Genomic DNA, 16,683 nt, shown 5'->3' with positions numbered 1-16,683 from the left:
TTACAGGTCCGGTACTATGTAAATACATATAAATGCAAATATTTTGTTGTATAATTGTTTTTTGTTAATAAACAGTTTGTGGCGGACTCTATAGACATTATTCACCATAATCTGTGGTTTGGGGATGTTTAACACATACAGTTATATTGTGTGCTTCTCAGGGTTAAGGAGACACGGTCCCTTTAAGAAAGTCTGGTTTTCTGAGTCTGACGTCTGCTCGACGTACCATAAAACTTCAATTAATAGCCCGGGCTTTTATTTGCTTCAAACACTGAACTCAACGGGCCTATATTTGGGACAGGCGTCTATATGGGACAGGCCTTTAATTCCTAAAACTCTTGCTCAGCAAAGATGGGAAATACTATCAAATTGTTTATTTACTGGTAAACCAGTATGAATATTACTTGTATAAAAATTAGGCTATCGAATAACATATCAATTACGAATCATTCATTTGATCTCGCTCCGAGAGACAGCGCATCTAGGCCAACCTCATGCACTGAGAGAGAGAGAGAGAGAGAGAGAGAGAGAGAGCTGTATCAAAATACCGGTAGCCTACCTTAGAAAGCCCTTTTACCGTCTTCCTCGGACAGACGAAGTTCAACTTTATTTTTTCGCCATTATCTCACTCCTTGGGATCAACGGAGAAATGTCTTGCTGCTGCATCTGAGTTTTGTTCAGCAAATTTGACAACTGACAGCTTGAATTTCAGGTCATACTTTTTTCTCTGTGCCGCCATGGCGATCAGCAAATGTGACTGACGTTTGAATGCAAGTAAAAAAAAATAAACTGGCAACTGGCTTCTAATTGAGACCGGCCTTTATTTGTCAAAACATGTAGCCACACCCGGCCAGTAAAAGGGACCGGCGTCTAATTGGGACTCGGCTTTTATTTGAAGTTTTATGGTATGTTGTGTTTTTGAGCACGAAGGAAATTGTCTTGCTCTGTGGTAAAAATAAATGACACACGAGTTGGTGTAGTCAACTAGAGAAGTTGTCCGTCTCAACTTTCCTGCCACTTCTACACTTGTGACCCCGACGTTTGTCTGCTGGACATTTCCAGTGACAGCTCTTCATGAACATGGCGACTAACGCAGTTTCCCTCAAACTACCGGAGTTCTGGGAATCGTCGGCCTCGGCCTGGTTCGCCCAGACGGAAGCGCAGTTCGCGCTTCGGGAGATCACCGCGGACGCCACAAGATACTTTTACGTGGTGTCGGCCCTCGGGAGTTCAACTGCATCCCGAGTGGTGAACCTCCTTAAAACTCCCCCGCTGCAGGATAAATATGAGACACTCAAAGCCCATCTATTAAGAGCTTTTGAACTTTTCGACGCCGAGCGGGCTAGCTGGCTCTTCTCTCTACAAGGCCTCGGCGACAGCAAGCCGTTGAGCTCATGGACAGGATGCTGAATCTCCTGGGTGGGCACAAACCCGATTTCCTCTTCGTCCACCTGTTCCTGCGACAGCTGCCTTCCCAGGTACGGGCTGCCCTGGCCAACACCGCCATCACTGACTGCCGTGCTCTGGCCGAGGAGGCTGAAACTTTTCCTGGCTGGTCAACAACACTGCGCGGCCGCGCTGCTTCCTGCCCCGGCTCTTTCACCACTGCCTGAAGGCACAACGGTCACCGCCGTAGCAACAGCTCCTTGTCGGCGGCAGGACCCCGGCCTGTGTTTTTACCACGCAAAGTTTGGGCCCAAAGGCAAGCGGTGCCGATTGCCATGCAGCTTCAGCATAGTGGCCCTGAGCGTCGGCCGAGCAGGCAGGCTGCTGTTCATCCAGGACACCATCTACGGACGGCGTTTCCTGTGCGACACGGGCGCACAGAGGAGTGTCCTGCCCGCACCGGGAGTGGACATCCTGGCTGACGGACATGGCCCCCCCATGGTAGCCACTAACGGCAGCCCCATCCGCACCTACGGCACGAGGTATGTGGCGCTGTGTTTCGGCAGACAGCGGTTTGGCTGGGACTTTGTCACAGCGAAAGTGTCCATCTCCCTCCTTGGCACGGATTTCCTATGCGCCTATGGACTGCTGGTGGATGTCAAACACCGCCGCTTGATCAACGCTGTCACCTTCAGTTCATACGCGTGTACACTCAGCAGAGCAGACTCCATCAGACTGTCTAGCATGCTCTCCGCTGCAGACGAGTTTCTCCGTCTTCTCGCCGAGTTCCCGGACCTCACGCAGCCCATCTTCTCGTCATCCACCGCCAAGCACGGGGTGGAACACCACATCGCCACCACCGCCCCCCCGGTCTACGCCCGGGCCCGGCCACTTGACCCTGCCAAGCTCGCCATCGCCAGGACGGAGTTCGAGACTATGGAGCGCCTCGGCATCATTCGCTGCTCCAACAGCCCGTGGGCTTCACCCCTCCACATCGCCCCGAAGCCCAACGGCGGGTGGCGCCCGTGCGGAGATTACCGTCGTCTCAACAACGTGTCGACGCCGGACCGCTACCCGGTCTCGCACATCCAGGACTTTTCCAGCCAGCTGGCGGGGAAAGTCATCTTTTCCAAAGTGGACCTCGTTCGTGGATACCACCAGGTGCCCGTCCACCCGCTGGACGTCCCCAAAACGGCGGTGATCACCCCATTCGGACTGTTTGAGTTCCTGCGCATGTCGTTCGGCCTTAAGAACCCCGCACAGACCTTCCAGCGCCTCATGGACTCGGTGCTACGGGACCTGCCTTTCCTTTTCGTCTATCTGGACGACATCCTCGTCGCCAGCACCTCCAAAGTGGAACACCTGTCCCACCTTCGGACTCTCTTCAAGCGGCTCAGCCAGCACGGGCTGATCGTCAACTCATACAAGTGCCAGTTCGGGCTGACCACCATCGACTTCCTTGGTCACCGCATCACCTAAGACGGGGCAGTCCCCCTCCCGTCGAAAGTGGACGCCGTCACGCATTTCTCGCGCCCGCTCACGATCAAGTCCCTGCAGGAGTTCCTCGGCATGGTGAACTTTTACCACCGCTTTATCCCCCAAGCTGCTCGACTCATGCGACCCCTGTACGAGGCTCTGAAAGGCAAGGCCCCCAAACACGCAGTGGACTGGTTCGCGGAGAGGGACAAGGCATTTACGGACGCTAAGACTGCTCTGGCTAACGCTGCAATGCTGGCGCACCTGTCTCCCACGGCCCCGATCGCCATCACCACGGACGCTTCAGATTATACCGTCGGCGCGGTGCACGAGCAGTGGGTGGGCGGTGCCTGGCAACCGCTCGCTTTCTTCAGCCGCAAGTTACGTCCCAGTGAACGGAAGTACAGCACCTTCAATCGGGAGCTCCTCGGCCTCTTCCTCGCCATTCGACATTTCCGTTTCCTGCTGGAGGGCCGCCAGTTCCCGGCGTTTGTGGACCACAAACTGCTGACGTTCGCCATGGCTAAGGTGGCCGAACCGTGGTCCGCCCGCCAACAGCGGCAGCTCTCCTACATTTTGGAGTTCACCACGGACATACGGCATGTCGCTGGCAAAGCCAACCTCGTCGCCGACTGCCTCTCCCGGGCCATCGTGGGGGCCGTTCACTTGGGACTTGACTACGCTCACATGGCAGCTGATCAGGCCGCCGACCCGGACATGCAGGCTTACAGGACGGCTGTCACAGGGCGCCGCCCCCCTGCCCTGCCTCCACCCCCCACCCTGCCCCCACCCCGCCGCAGGGTCCCCAAGGCTCCTCCTGCGGGCGCCCCGGCCCCCGCTCCCATTCTGCGGAGCCATTGTGGCCGGGTCATCCGTCCCCCTCCACGTTGACTTTCTCTGTTATGGTCAATTCTGGGGGGATGTATGTGGCGGACTCTATAGACATTATTCACCATAATCTGTGGTTTGGGTATGTTTAACACATACAGTTATATTGTGTGCTTCTCAGGGTTAAGGAGACACGGTCCCTTTAAGAAACTCTGGTTTTCTGAGTCTGACGTCTGCTCGACGTATGTTGTGTTTTTGAGCGCGAAGGAAATTGTCTTGCTCTGTGGTAAAAATAAATGACACACGAGTTGGTGTAGTCAACTAGAGAAGTTGTCCGTCTCAACTTTCCTGCCACTTCTACAAGTTCATACATTGTTAGTAATTAACAGTGCAATAACTAAATGGTAAGTTAGTCCAGTTAGACAATAATATCATTTAAGATCAAATAACGCAGCCACGTTACTGTGTAATAGCATTTTTGTTAACGTCTAATTAGGAATAGTTCATACGTCGTTAGGGACCTGTAAAACGAAGGGTTACCCTAATTTATTTTCAAACTGAACATTGGCGGGTTTTTATGAAGATTATTTTTTTGTTGTTGATGAAGAGAACTGAACTTCGATAGAACTGTCGGACTGATTTGTGATTGGCTGGATTACTTCCGTGTTTTGATGTTTCATTTGGAGTACCAGGAAAACCCAAAGTGATTATTTTTTGTTACGTTATGAACTGAACTAAAATTAACTGAACTCACATTCTTTCTTATTTTGATCTAATACAATTATTACTTGAAATTGAGAATTTTGTGTTGTTTGTGCTTATTTCTCTTATGTTGAGTGTTTATAGCTATTTATATTGCAAAGCTACATTCTATTAATTACCAGTTATCTTTTTTTTTTTTTTTTTTGGTCAATATCTTTATTGAACTTTCTGATATACAAACAAGTACAAAACAGGCCAACAGACCAGGCAGTATCAAAGGAGAAGACTATGTCACACACTAAAGAAACATAGGGGGAGAACACATCCTCATCAAAGACAGAATCATAGTTTTGCACTTCCCTATATGCAGTACAACATCAGAAACACTTAGACACAAACAAATACATAGACCAGTAGAAACAGATACAAAGATAAACCAACAAATGAAACAGTAACAAACAACCCCCCCCCCCCCCCCCAAAAAAAAGGGGGAGGCCATGTCACACATCAAAAACAGACAAAATATTATAAACTAAAATAATATAGATAAATAATCTATGCTGTCTCCAATGGGATCACCCCCATTGGAGACAGCATCCAAGTCTTGCATTCTTATACAGTACAGCATCACTAACATTGAGCACTTCTATATTGTGATCCGTGCAATCCCACAGCAAATCACTTATGCATTAATACATTGTGTGGATTCCCAACTGTGATCCACCAGACCCTTCAACACAATGGCTGCCAGTCTAGTTCCAATATAGTCTAAGAACGGGGACCAAATCTTATAGAATACCTTAATCGTACACTTCGATCTGTATGTCAAATATTCCATAGGTATTATATCAAAAATAACCTTGTGCCACCAAGCTATTGTTGGAGGTTTGCAGTCTATCCATTTCAGCAATATATTTTTTCTTGCACAGAAAGTAAGGATACATAGAAGTCTTTTGGAATGTATACTTTTAAGTTGTGTGTCTGGCAGCCCAAACAACAAACACATAGGGTCCTTGTTCAGTTTAATATCAAGAATTAAGCATAGTCTATCTGCTATGTTTTTCCAATAATCATCTATATATTTACAAGTCCAAACACAATGGATAAAACTCCCAGCCTCAGCATTACACTTCATACACTGTTCAGATTTATTGTGATCCATTTTATGTCTAAGCTGGGGAGTAATCTGCAGATGGTGTAGTAGTCTAAATTGAGTTTCCTTCGTCCTATTACAAACTGAAATGTTATTGCTGATTCCCATATTTGTAACCAGGTTGCTTCATCAATGTCCATGTTCAGGTCATTATTCCAATCTTTGGGCGTGAACGCAGGTTTACCTTTATCACATTTAGAAAGTGCTCTATACCCAAGCCCCAAAATACCTTTCTTTCTTCCATCAGAAACTATGTTCTCCAACGGAGAAGGTTGATGACAAAGGTCAGTGTCTTTTCGGCTATTTAAAAAACTTTGTATCTGGGGATATCTAAAAAACTCATTTCGTGGTATGTTATATTTCTTACATAATTGATCAAATGGAAGTAGTATTTTCTTTTCATATAAATGCCCAATAGTAACAATCCCTTTACTGTCCCACAGTTTAAAGCCCCTATCCGTGGTACCAGGAGGGAAGTCTATGTTACCCCATACTGGCGAGAGGGAGGACAGCTGTCCCTCTAGTCCTTCCAACCTTCTTATATCCTGCCAGGCTTGTGGCCAATAAAAGTTTTAATCTTCTTTTGTTCTGAAGTAAACAAGAGACCACTTAAGGACTGATTAACCTGAGAAGATTCTAAGTCAAGCCATACAGATTCACTGTCATTTTTAAGTCAGCAATGTAGCTTAGTTGTGAAGCCAATTGGTAAAGCCTAACATCAGGAACTGATAGACCACCCTTTTACGAAATTTTATGAATCTTACTCCCAGATGAGATACCTGTAATAGAAGGGGTGTGTCTAATAGCCTCCGCCAAAGGCTCGATAGCAATTGCAAATAATAGTGGGGACAGAGGGCAACCCTGTCTTGTACCCCGGCCCAGGCGGAAATAAGATGATCTATTGCCATTTGTTAGGACAGCAGATAACGGGTTATTATATAGTAACTTCACCCAGCTAATGAATGCCTCCCCTAAGCCCAGTATCTCCAGAGTAGAAAAGAGATAGGGCCACGCAACCCGATCGAAAGCTTTCTCCGCGTCCAGGCTAATAACTACACAGTCTACTTTGCCAGATTGGGAAAGCTGAATCACATTGAGAAGCCTCCTCATATTATTGCATGAATTTCTGCCAATAATAAATCCTGTCTGATCATTATTTATAATGGAAGGCAGGACTATTTCTAAACGCAAAGCAAGGGTCTTGGAAAGCAATTTAAGATCCGTATTCAACAGGCTTATAGGCCTGTAAGACGCACACTCATCATCAGCCTTCCCCTTTTTAAGAATAAGGCTGATATTGGCCTCTGTTAGTGATCTGGGGAGGAAGCCACTCCTCAACAAGTCATGAAACATATTAAGCAAGGGTTGTATTAGTAAGGATTTCAATTCTTTATAGAATTCACAGCCCAGCCCATCTGGGCCTGGGGCTTTGCCTGATTGCAGTGAATTCAGAGCTCCCTTGACTTCCTGCTCTTCCTCTTTATTGTTCAAATGTGTTTTTATCCTGGATTGTGTCCAGACTAATTCTGGTCACAATACAAGCCTTACCACCTCCAGATCAGACATGAAACACCAGATAACAATGCTGCCAAAATTCTATGATCGGGATCTACCCATCATATGCCAGATTTTTGCCAGATTGTTTTAGCCTCTCCCAGTCTGTTAAAGGGCCTACCCATGGAAAGGGACACACTTTGGACCTTGTTCTATCATCTGGTGTTTGTTTGTAATAGATTACTGTATGTCCGACCATAAGGCTATTGTTTTTAATGTACCCATATCCCAGCCTGCTCCTGTACGTTGTTCTCGTGTCTATTCACGTGTTTTCAATTCAAGATCTGCAAGTAAGTTCTCTGAGGCATTTCTTGCGTCCGACCAAGCTTTTATTCCAGCTCCAACACACAACATAGAGGAGTATGGAGGCATATTTCGCCAAAACAAATCATACGTAAACCCAAGATTGTGAAATGGTTCAGTTGTAAAAAAACGAATCTGAAAACCCAGTCAGTTCTGTAAATCTATAAACAGGATTGTAACCCATATTTTACAAATTAAATCCTTAACTATGACTATTTATGCCTTCAGTTCTCATTTTGCAGGTCTGTTTATAAGTTCATCACTACTTATCACTACTACTACGTTTATCAATACGTCTTTCTTTTTTTTACGTTCACTTTTGGCTGTTTGTGCCCTCACTCGTAAAACACTATTCGTACGTAGACAGCGTTTTCCTAATTCTGACCCAGAAGTGATGCATTTTTAATGTGCTTTCCACCTTGACAGTTTCAAAATAAAAGTTCTGGTTTAAGCAAGGCACTTACAGTACTACATCAGTAGATGGAAGTATTACTATTTGTGTAACTGATTAAGTGGGCTCGCGTGAACTTCAAATCAGCGAAATCCAGGTCGCTGGTGCTGAAGAGAGGGAAGACCAAGTTCCGCTTCATTCTTGACAGCACTCCAATCCCAGCCATCACAGAGAAATCAGGAAAGAGCCTGGGTAAGGTGCTCGACTGTAGCCTGAGGGATACAGCATCCATCTGAGCGACCAACCAGGAGCTGGAAGCCTGGTTAGCTGCAGTGGACAAATCAAGCCTAGTTCAAGGCCTGGATGTACCAACACGCTATCCTCCCACGGATCTTCTGGCCTCTTCTGGTCTACAAGGTCCCGATCTCTACAATCGAGGACTTTGAGAAGAGGGTCAGTAGGTTCCTTCGCAAGTGGCTTGGACTGCCACGAAGCCTAAGCAGCATCGCCCTGTACGGTCATAACAACATGCTGAAGCTCCCCATCAGCAGCCTGAGCGAGGAGTTCAAGGTGACCCGTACAAGGAAGGTTTTGCAGTGCCGGGAATCTCACGACCCAAAAGTCTCCCAGGCCGGCATCGAGGTCAGGACAGGAAGGAAGTGGAGGGCAGCAGAGGCAGTGGAGGACGCAGAGTCTCAGTTGCAGCACAGCATGCTGGTGGGGATGGTGACCCGTGGAAGAGCTGGCCTTGGTAGCATTTCAACACCACGCTACGACAAGGCCCAGGGGAAGTATGGGAGGAAGCTGGTCCAGGCAGAGGTGCGTGCAGCAGTTGAGGAGGAGCGAGCCAGCAGGATGGTCAGGATGAGGCAGCAGGGAGCTTGGACAAGATGGGAGCAGGCGGTGGAGAGAAAGGTCTCATGGCCTGAGCTCTGGAAGGCCAAGCCTCAGCGCATCAAGTTCTTAATCCAAGAGGTTTACAGCAGCCTCCGCCCAGTGAAGAAAACTGTCATGTTTGATAGAGGCAACTGAAGTTGCCTGCAGGTGGTTGTGGATCAGGAGAGTGGATCCATGGGTGAAGTAGTGCTACCTGGGCACAAGCTGGGGCTTGATCAACCTTGGCTGGGTCGCCTGGGTGAAGGTGTCTGATGTTGTGAGACCCGAAACACCCGATGAACCTTGGGTGTGGTTTTTGATCAGGACCTCAATTTGAGGAGCAGGTTAAGAAAGTTCTTCAGACTTGCTTTCTTCAGCTTAGAACTATTTCTAAAATCAGAACATTCCTGTCTTTTAATGACTTGCACAAAGTAATTCATGCTTTTATATCCTCTCGCCTGGATTACTCGAAGCAAATCTCACGCCTTCAGCTAGTCCAAAACGCTGCTGCCAGAATGCTAATGGGTCTAAAGAAACGGGAGCATATCACCCCTGTCCTAGCATCCTTGCACTGGCTGCCTATAAACTTTAGAATTGATTTTAAAATTTTACTTATCACTTTTAAAGCATGTCTTGGACAGGCCACAGACTACATTTTAGATCTTTTAATTCCTTAAGCCTGTAACCTGAGGTCTGCAGGAAAGTCTCTCCTAGTTGTTCTTAGATCCAAATTCATTTCAAGAGGGGATCGAGGATTTGCTGTCAGGGCCCCAAAACTATGGAATGTGCTTCCCAAAGAGCTCAGATTAGCTAAGGGTGTATTGACTTTAAAACACTCTAAAAGACCCTCTTTTTTAGTGCGTTTTTTTTTAGTTTCATTGGCTTTTCTGTTAACTTTTTGCTCTATACATTCTCAAGTTAGCATTTGTCATTTTACCCTTGTTTCTCTTTGTGTTGAATTGTCACTGTTTTACTACTGTTTTATTGTGTTGTTTTATTATTCTTTTTATTGTGTAAAGCACTTTGTAACTTCTGTTTTGAAAAGTGCTATATTAAAAAAATATATTATTATTATTATTATATAATAATCTATCCTGGCCTGATCGGATGACAAACATTTTAGTCAGTAGTCAAGTTATCCTTATAACATGAAAAGAGATGTAAGAAGAGTTGAATATAAACAGCAGTGAGTGCGGTCCATCATCCACTGGGACGAGTGTCCAGCTTCACTCCCTGAGGCGGCTGTCGGCCAGGAGACACTGCAGTCCACAGGAGACACTGCAGTCCACAGGAGACACTGCAGTCCACAGAGCCTCGGGCTTTAAAGGCCAGACAGAGACCGACAGTTACAGCTGTGACGGTGTGTCAGGAAACACACAGGACGCTCATTCTGTCCAGCTGTGAGTGTGTGAGGTAAGAGACACTTTAACTAAATGTTTCTGCATTCAGGTATGATGTGTTTCTGGGAAGCTAGCTCGTGTTCACACGTTGAGTATTGTATAAACACTTTTTATTATTTTTGCATTATTGCTATGCTAGGATTACTTTAGAATGTATTACTTTTTAAAGGATAATTCCGCTTATTTTCAACATGTGCCTTAGTTTTTGCCATCATGACGTTTGATTATGTTGTGTGAAAATTTCATGACTTACTTCACTGTAGAGATTAATAGATCTTAGCTGTAGCTTCAGTTCAATACACACACACACACAAACAGGGCCAACAGGTAATCTCCTATAGCTGAACCCAGAGAGTGATTAAAACACATTAACACTCACTGCAGTGGAACCTTCCTGCATCCAATTACCGATTATCAATTGCCTGAAACTCTATATTGCAGTATTAGTTATGTTATTTTAACTAGCATGAGCTAGACCTCAAGAACTCTGATGCTGCGTTCAGTGCATATTGGATTTTCTGTAAATATGAATTGCTGACTGGGAAAAAACATTTACATCAACGTCCTATTGGTAATGAAGCAGAATATGTGGGGAAATTTTTGCGCCTCTGTTATTTCCCACGTGGCATCACAAATTTAGAAAGTGAGTCAACACAAGCGGTGAACACAGCAGAGAATCCACCGATGTCAGCAGTCAGTTTTAAAAATGATCCAATCTATTGGTGTGCTATTTAAAGACATGTTCAACTGCAGTGTGGGTGTTATTGTGTTGAAAAGATGGTTTTTAATCATTTTGGGTTGAGCTGTTGGACATGACGTTGGCCCTGTATGTGTGTATTGGACAGCAGTGCTCCTGTTTAACTGAAACCACGTCAAGCTCCACAGTGAAGTGAGTGATGACATCTTGAACACAATCAATCGTCATGACGGCAAAAAAACAGGAAAATAAGGCCCATGTTGAAAATGACCGGATTTATCCTTTAACTATTGACTGTTGGTTGATGTCTCCATAAAATGATTTATTCTCTGATTAATGATTAGCTAAATATTACAACATCCTCAGTGGCAGTGGTGTAAAATGAAGACATCACAAATCATATGGCAGTTCTCCACTTCTGTCATAGAACTACATAAGAGGAGTGGAGCAGTAGATGTGTATGTGAAAAAAAATCAAGCCCATCCCATGTGAACAGGATGAATTTTGGTTTAATCATGGCTGATGATTTGAATACATTTAAACCATTGTGTGAATTTACTGTGAAACATCACTTAAAATAATAATTCCACAAGCAGCGTGCTATTTTGTCATGGTATATTAGCTGAAACATTGCAGGGAAATCTATTTAAAAGCTTATTCAAGAATGTATCATAATCTCCACATATTTCTGCAAATATAAGTATTTAAACTAGTTTTCAACAACAGGAGGGGTTTGTTCTTTGTGTCCTGAAGAAGTAAAAAGCAAGCAGAAACATCAGATAGCCTTTGCTAAACAGGGAATCAGTTAGCTGCTGATATTTCTGTGACTTCTTGGCATGAATTTATTTCTGACTGGAATAGCAGCATCAAATCACTTTTCATTTTCAGAATATGGAATTTTTCTACATGAGCTTCATGTCACTAACCCAATGTGTGTTATATCTGCTTTTTTCCACATACTGTAAACAGTATGATTTCATAACATCTCTGTTCAAATAGGAAAAAAAGTTGGAGAATTGTTAGACAACATGTTTGTTTCCCTGGTGAACCAAACATAAGATACATAAGTTACAGGTAAAAATGTGACTTTTATGAACATTTTTCACAACTAGGAAGACACTCAGATGATTGGGCATGCCAATATATTGAATTTCACACAGTTGAAGCTATTCTCAAGTGTGAAGTTTTATTATTATTTATTTTTTTATTATTTAGCCAAGTTTGCCTCGTTCATTATTGCATTTTTGAATTACCTATCAGATTTTGTGTTACTTACTGTCATTTATTTATTGTCCTTTATTTTATTTATTGTCAGTTCCTTGCACTTGTTCCTTGTTATGAAGCACTTTGTAACTTTGGTTTTGAAAAGTGCTTTATAAATGAAGTTTATCCAGACAGATGGAGCCAGCGCTCTGTTTTGAGTCCAGGAACACTTCCTGTCTGAGGACCATCTATCCTCTGTCTGTCCGCGTCTCTCTCTACCTGCTGCTGGGCGTCATGGTCGTCTTGACGGTGTGTGGGAACGTTCTGGTCGTCGTGTCGGTCGCTCAGTTCAAGCAGCTCCACACTCCCACCAACTACCTCATCCTCTCCCTGGCCGTCTCCGACCTGCTGCTGGGGCTGCTGGTCATGTTCCCCAGTATAACCCTATCTGTGGAGACCTGCTGGTATTTTGGAGATGTGTTCTGTAAAGTCTACACTAGTGCTGATGTCTTGTTGTGCACAGCCTCAATTCTAAATCTGTCTTTCATATCGATTGACCGATATTATGCTGTTTGCCAGCCTCTGCTGTATAGAAGTAAAATAACTGTTAATGCTGTGTTGATCATGATTCTGGTCAGTTGGAGTGTTTCGGCTGTAGTGGGCTTTGGAATGATCTTCCTCAAGCTCAATATTTTTGGAATTGAGGAGTTCTACTATACTCATGTTGCATGTGAAGGAGGATGTGTTTTGTTTCAGAGTGGAGTGTCAAGTACAGTCTCATCGGTTCTCTCCTTTTACATTCCCGGAGTTGTCATGCTCGGCATTTACCTGAAGATTTTCCTGGTGGCACAGAGACAAGTGCGCAGCATCCACAACACGAGAACATCTGATCCGTCCCAAACTAAAGCCACCAAAACACTCGCTATCATCATGGGGGCATTTCTTTCTTTTTGGACTCCTTTTTTTGTGTGTAACATCATTGATCCCTTCATCAGTTACTCGACTCCACCGGCATTGTTTGGAACACTGTCGTGGGTCGGCTATTTGAATTCTACTGTGAATCCTTTGGTGTACGCATTCTTTTACAGTTGGTTCAGAAAGGCATTTCGAGTGATCATTTCAGGTAAAATCTTTAATTCTGACATTTCAGACATAAAACTGTTCACAGAATAAATCTTAAAAGATGATGACATGGCAGGTGCCTCTCAAAGAAATAAGCTTATGAATGTATGGCAGAAAAAAATAAAGCTTATTACACTTTGCTTTCTCAACAGTCACTGCTGATGTCTCCATTAACAAGACACGTATTCCTCAATAATAATAATAATAATAATAATAATAATAATAACAATAACTTACTTTATATAGCACTTATCAAAACAGAGTTACCATGTTCTTACAAAATGCCTCACAGGAGAAAAGACAGCTTGGATAAATAAGAGATAAAACATGAAACAAAATACATGGAATAAAACATTCCAGTACATTAAGCATAAACTAGAAAAGGTTACATTTTCTGAAGAACATTTGTGTGCTTGAAGACAGTTGAATTCATTACAAAGAGTTTAAATGTCTGTTTACATTTTAAGTATTTGGATCCTATGCAATTTATCTGAAAGCCAAAAGTCCTGTCGTTATCAATACATGAAAGGATAGGTAGGCCTAATAATGTTTTTAAAGGTTGTAGTATTATGGGTTGTTGTAAAGGCAGCAGTTGTAATATCAGGAGGAGAAGTAATACAATTAGCAGCAGTAGTAGTAGTATTTGGACTATCAGTATTAGAAACAGAAGTACCACTAGTGGTAGTAGCAGTAGCAGTAGCAGTAGTAGTAGAGATGTGTGTATGTTAAACAGTGAAATACACTGTAGATGGTCATATTTGACTACAGCAAATGACTGGATCAGGAGTATTAAATATTATAGATATAAAGTGTTATTCTGTGGGTGAGTATGGGGGAGGAGGAGTACGAGGAAATCCCTGACCTGGGCCTTTCACACCTGCTTTTTCCTACCCATTGAGGTGATCATGTGATCAATGTGATCACTGCTGGTTGAGAAGCCTGATGGCCTGGGGGTAAAAAATGTTTGTGAGTCTGGTAATCCGTGCCCGGATGCCTCGGTAACGTCTACCAGACGGCAGCAGCGAGAACAGTTCACAGCTTGGGTGGCTGAAGTCTTTTATGATTTTCCGTGCTTTCCTGAGGTATCGTGTATGGTATATGTTTTGCACAGTGTGGAGGCGGCAGCCAATGATGCGCTCCACTGTCTTCACCACCCTCTGGAGGGCCTTACGATCAGCAGCGGAGCAGCTGCCGTACCAGGTAGTAATGCAGCCAGTGAGAATGCTCTCAATGGTGCACCTGTAGAAATTAGTGAGAGTTTTGACAGACATTCCAAACTTCTTGAGTCTCCTCAGGAAGGATAGGCGCTTTTGGGCAGTTTTTACTACAGCGTCCGATTGCCTGGACCAGGAGAGGTCATCACTGATGAACACACCAAGGAACTTGAAGCAGGAGACTCTCTCCACATCAGCTCCATCGATGTGAATGGGGGCGTGACCCCCCGCCGTCGCTTCCCGAAGTCCACGATCATTTCCTTAGTCTTGCAGACATTGATAGAGCGGTTGTTGTCCTGGCACCATTCTGTCAAGGCGCTGAGCTCCTCTCTGTAGGCGGTCTCATCATTGTTGGAGATGAGACCCAGGATGGTGGTGTCGTCTGCAAACTTAAAGATGGCGTTGGAGCTGCGCGTGGCCACACAATCATGCATGAACAGGGCGTACAGGAGGGTACTGAGTACGCAGCCCTGAGGGGCTCCGGTGCTCAGGGTCAGTACAGAGGAGGAGAGGTTACCCATTCTCACCACCTGGGGTCTGCCCGTCAGGAAGTCCAGGATCCAGTTACAAAGGGAGGTGTTAAGACCCAGGATCCTGAGCTTGGGAACGAGCTTAGCGGGCACAATTGTGTTGAATGCCGAGCTGTAATCTATAAACAGCATCCTCACATGTGTGTTACTCTTATCCAGGTGGGAGAGGGCGGTGTGCACTGTCAGGGCGATGGCGTCATCCGTAGATCTGTTGGGGCAGTATGCAAATTGAAGGGGGTCCAAGGTGTCAGGAAGGGAGGAGCAGATGTGGGTTCTGACTAGCCGCTCGAAGCACTTCATGATGATAGGGGTCAGTGCTACAGGGCGGTAGTCATTCAGGCAGGTGATGGAAGGTTTCTTTGGTACGGGGACAATGGTTGTCTGTTTGAAGCAGGTGGGGACTACAGACTGGTTCAGGGAGAGGTTGAATATAGAGGTGAATACCTCCGCTCTGAGGACACGGCCTGGAATGCCATCTGGTCCTGGTGACTTCCGAGGGTTTACTCTTTTAAAAGCTCTCCTCACGTCAGCCGTAGATAGGGACAGAGTGCAGTCGTCCTGGTACTCTGCTAGCCTTACACTAGGGATGGTGTTGCTCGCCTCAAACCGTGAGTAAAAGGTGTTGAGCTCGTCAGGAAGAGAGGCGGCGGGCTGGGCATCACTGCTATTTCTCCCTTTGTAGTCTGTGATGGAGCGCAGTCCACACCACATGCGTCTGGGGTCGGAACTGTGGTAGTTAGACTCCAACAAGACTCCATCTCTGATGGCTTTCCGTAGGTCGTATCTGGACTTTCTCAAGGCCTCCAGGTCCCCAGAGCTATAGGCAGAGGACCGTGCTCTGAGTTTAGCACGGACATCACCATTAATCCAGGGCTTTTGGTTGGGGAAAGTCCTAACATTGACTTTCGGGACGACGTCATCAATGCACTTGGAGAGTCTGTGTATTCATCAATGTCCCCATCAGCTGCAACACAGAACATCTGCAAGTCTGTGGTTTCAAAACAGTCCTGGAGAGTGGCAATGGATTCCTCACTCCAGCGTTGAACTGCCCGAAAAAATGTTTTTTCCTGTTTTAGACATTGTCTGTAGGTTGGGAGGAGAAGAATGGAAGTGTGATCCACCTTTCCAAAGGCAGGGCGGGGGAGGGGTTTATTGCTGTCCCGTAGTTGAGAATAACAATGGTCCAGAGTCTGATCACCACGGGTAGGAAAGTTAATATGCTGGTTATATTTAGGTAAAACTTTCCTCATATTAGCCCTATTGAAGTCGCCAACAACAATAGCAGCTGCCTCAGCGTGAGCGTTCTCCAGTCCATGAATTACTCCATAAAGGTTCTCTAGCGCTAATGTTTTATCTGCCTGCGGGGGTATGTAGACTGCTGTGATTATGGCGGTGCTGAATTCCTGAGGGAGGTAGAAGGGACAGACTTTTATAGTTAAGAGCTCCAGGTCTGGTGAGCAGTGTTTTGTAAGCACTGCTATAGCCGAACTCCAGCGAGAATTAACCATAATGCAGACCCCACCGCCTCTGCGTTTACCTGACTCCGTAGTTCTGTCCTGCCGGTAGATGGAAAATCCAGCTGGGGTAACAGCCGAGTCAGGTACCATCGGGTCTAGCCAGGTCTCAGTAAGCGCTAGCACGCAGCAGTTTGCAATGTCCCGCTGGAAGTTAATCCGTGCGTGTAGTTCGTCCATTTTATTGTCCAGGGATTGAACATTTGCCAGTAAAATGCTCGGTAACAGCGGATTGCAGTGTTTCGTCCGAGATCTGCATAGGATACCGGCACGTTTGCCTCTTCTCTTTCTCCTCCGTCGGCGTATTGGTAAACACAACGGCGGCAAGACAAAG

At 45.4% G+C, this 16,683-nt stretch overlaps 1 protein-coding gene across 1 annotated transcript; it reads left to right on the top strand.

Annotated features, from left to right (window-relative positions):
- The first annotated feature begins 12,164 nt into the window (after positions 1-12,164).
- LOC139912957 (trace amine-associated receptor 1-like) lies at positions 12,165-13,142 on the top strand. Its single transcript, XM_071900880.2, has one exon. The coding sequence runs from the start codon at positions 12,165-12,167 to the stop codon at positions 13,140-13,142; it is 978 nt and encodes a 325-aa protein (XP_071756981.2).
- Positions 13,143-16,683: the final 3,541 nt, after the last annotated feature.

The sequence above is a fragment of the Centroberyx gerrardi genome, chromosome 17 (assembly GCF_048128805.1).
Source record: "Centroberyx gerrardi isolate f3 chromosome 17, fCenGer3.hap1.cur.20231027, whole genome shotgun sequence".
NCBI classification, from domain to species: Eukaryota; Metazoa; Chordata; class Actinopteri; order Beryciformes; family Berycidae; genus Centroberyx; species Centroberyx gerrardi.
Note: the sequence above shows the minus strand (reverse complement) of the source record. Positions and strands in the feature narration are given on the sequence as shown.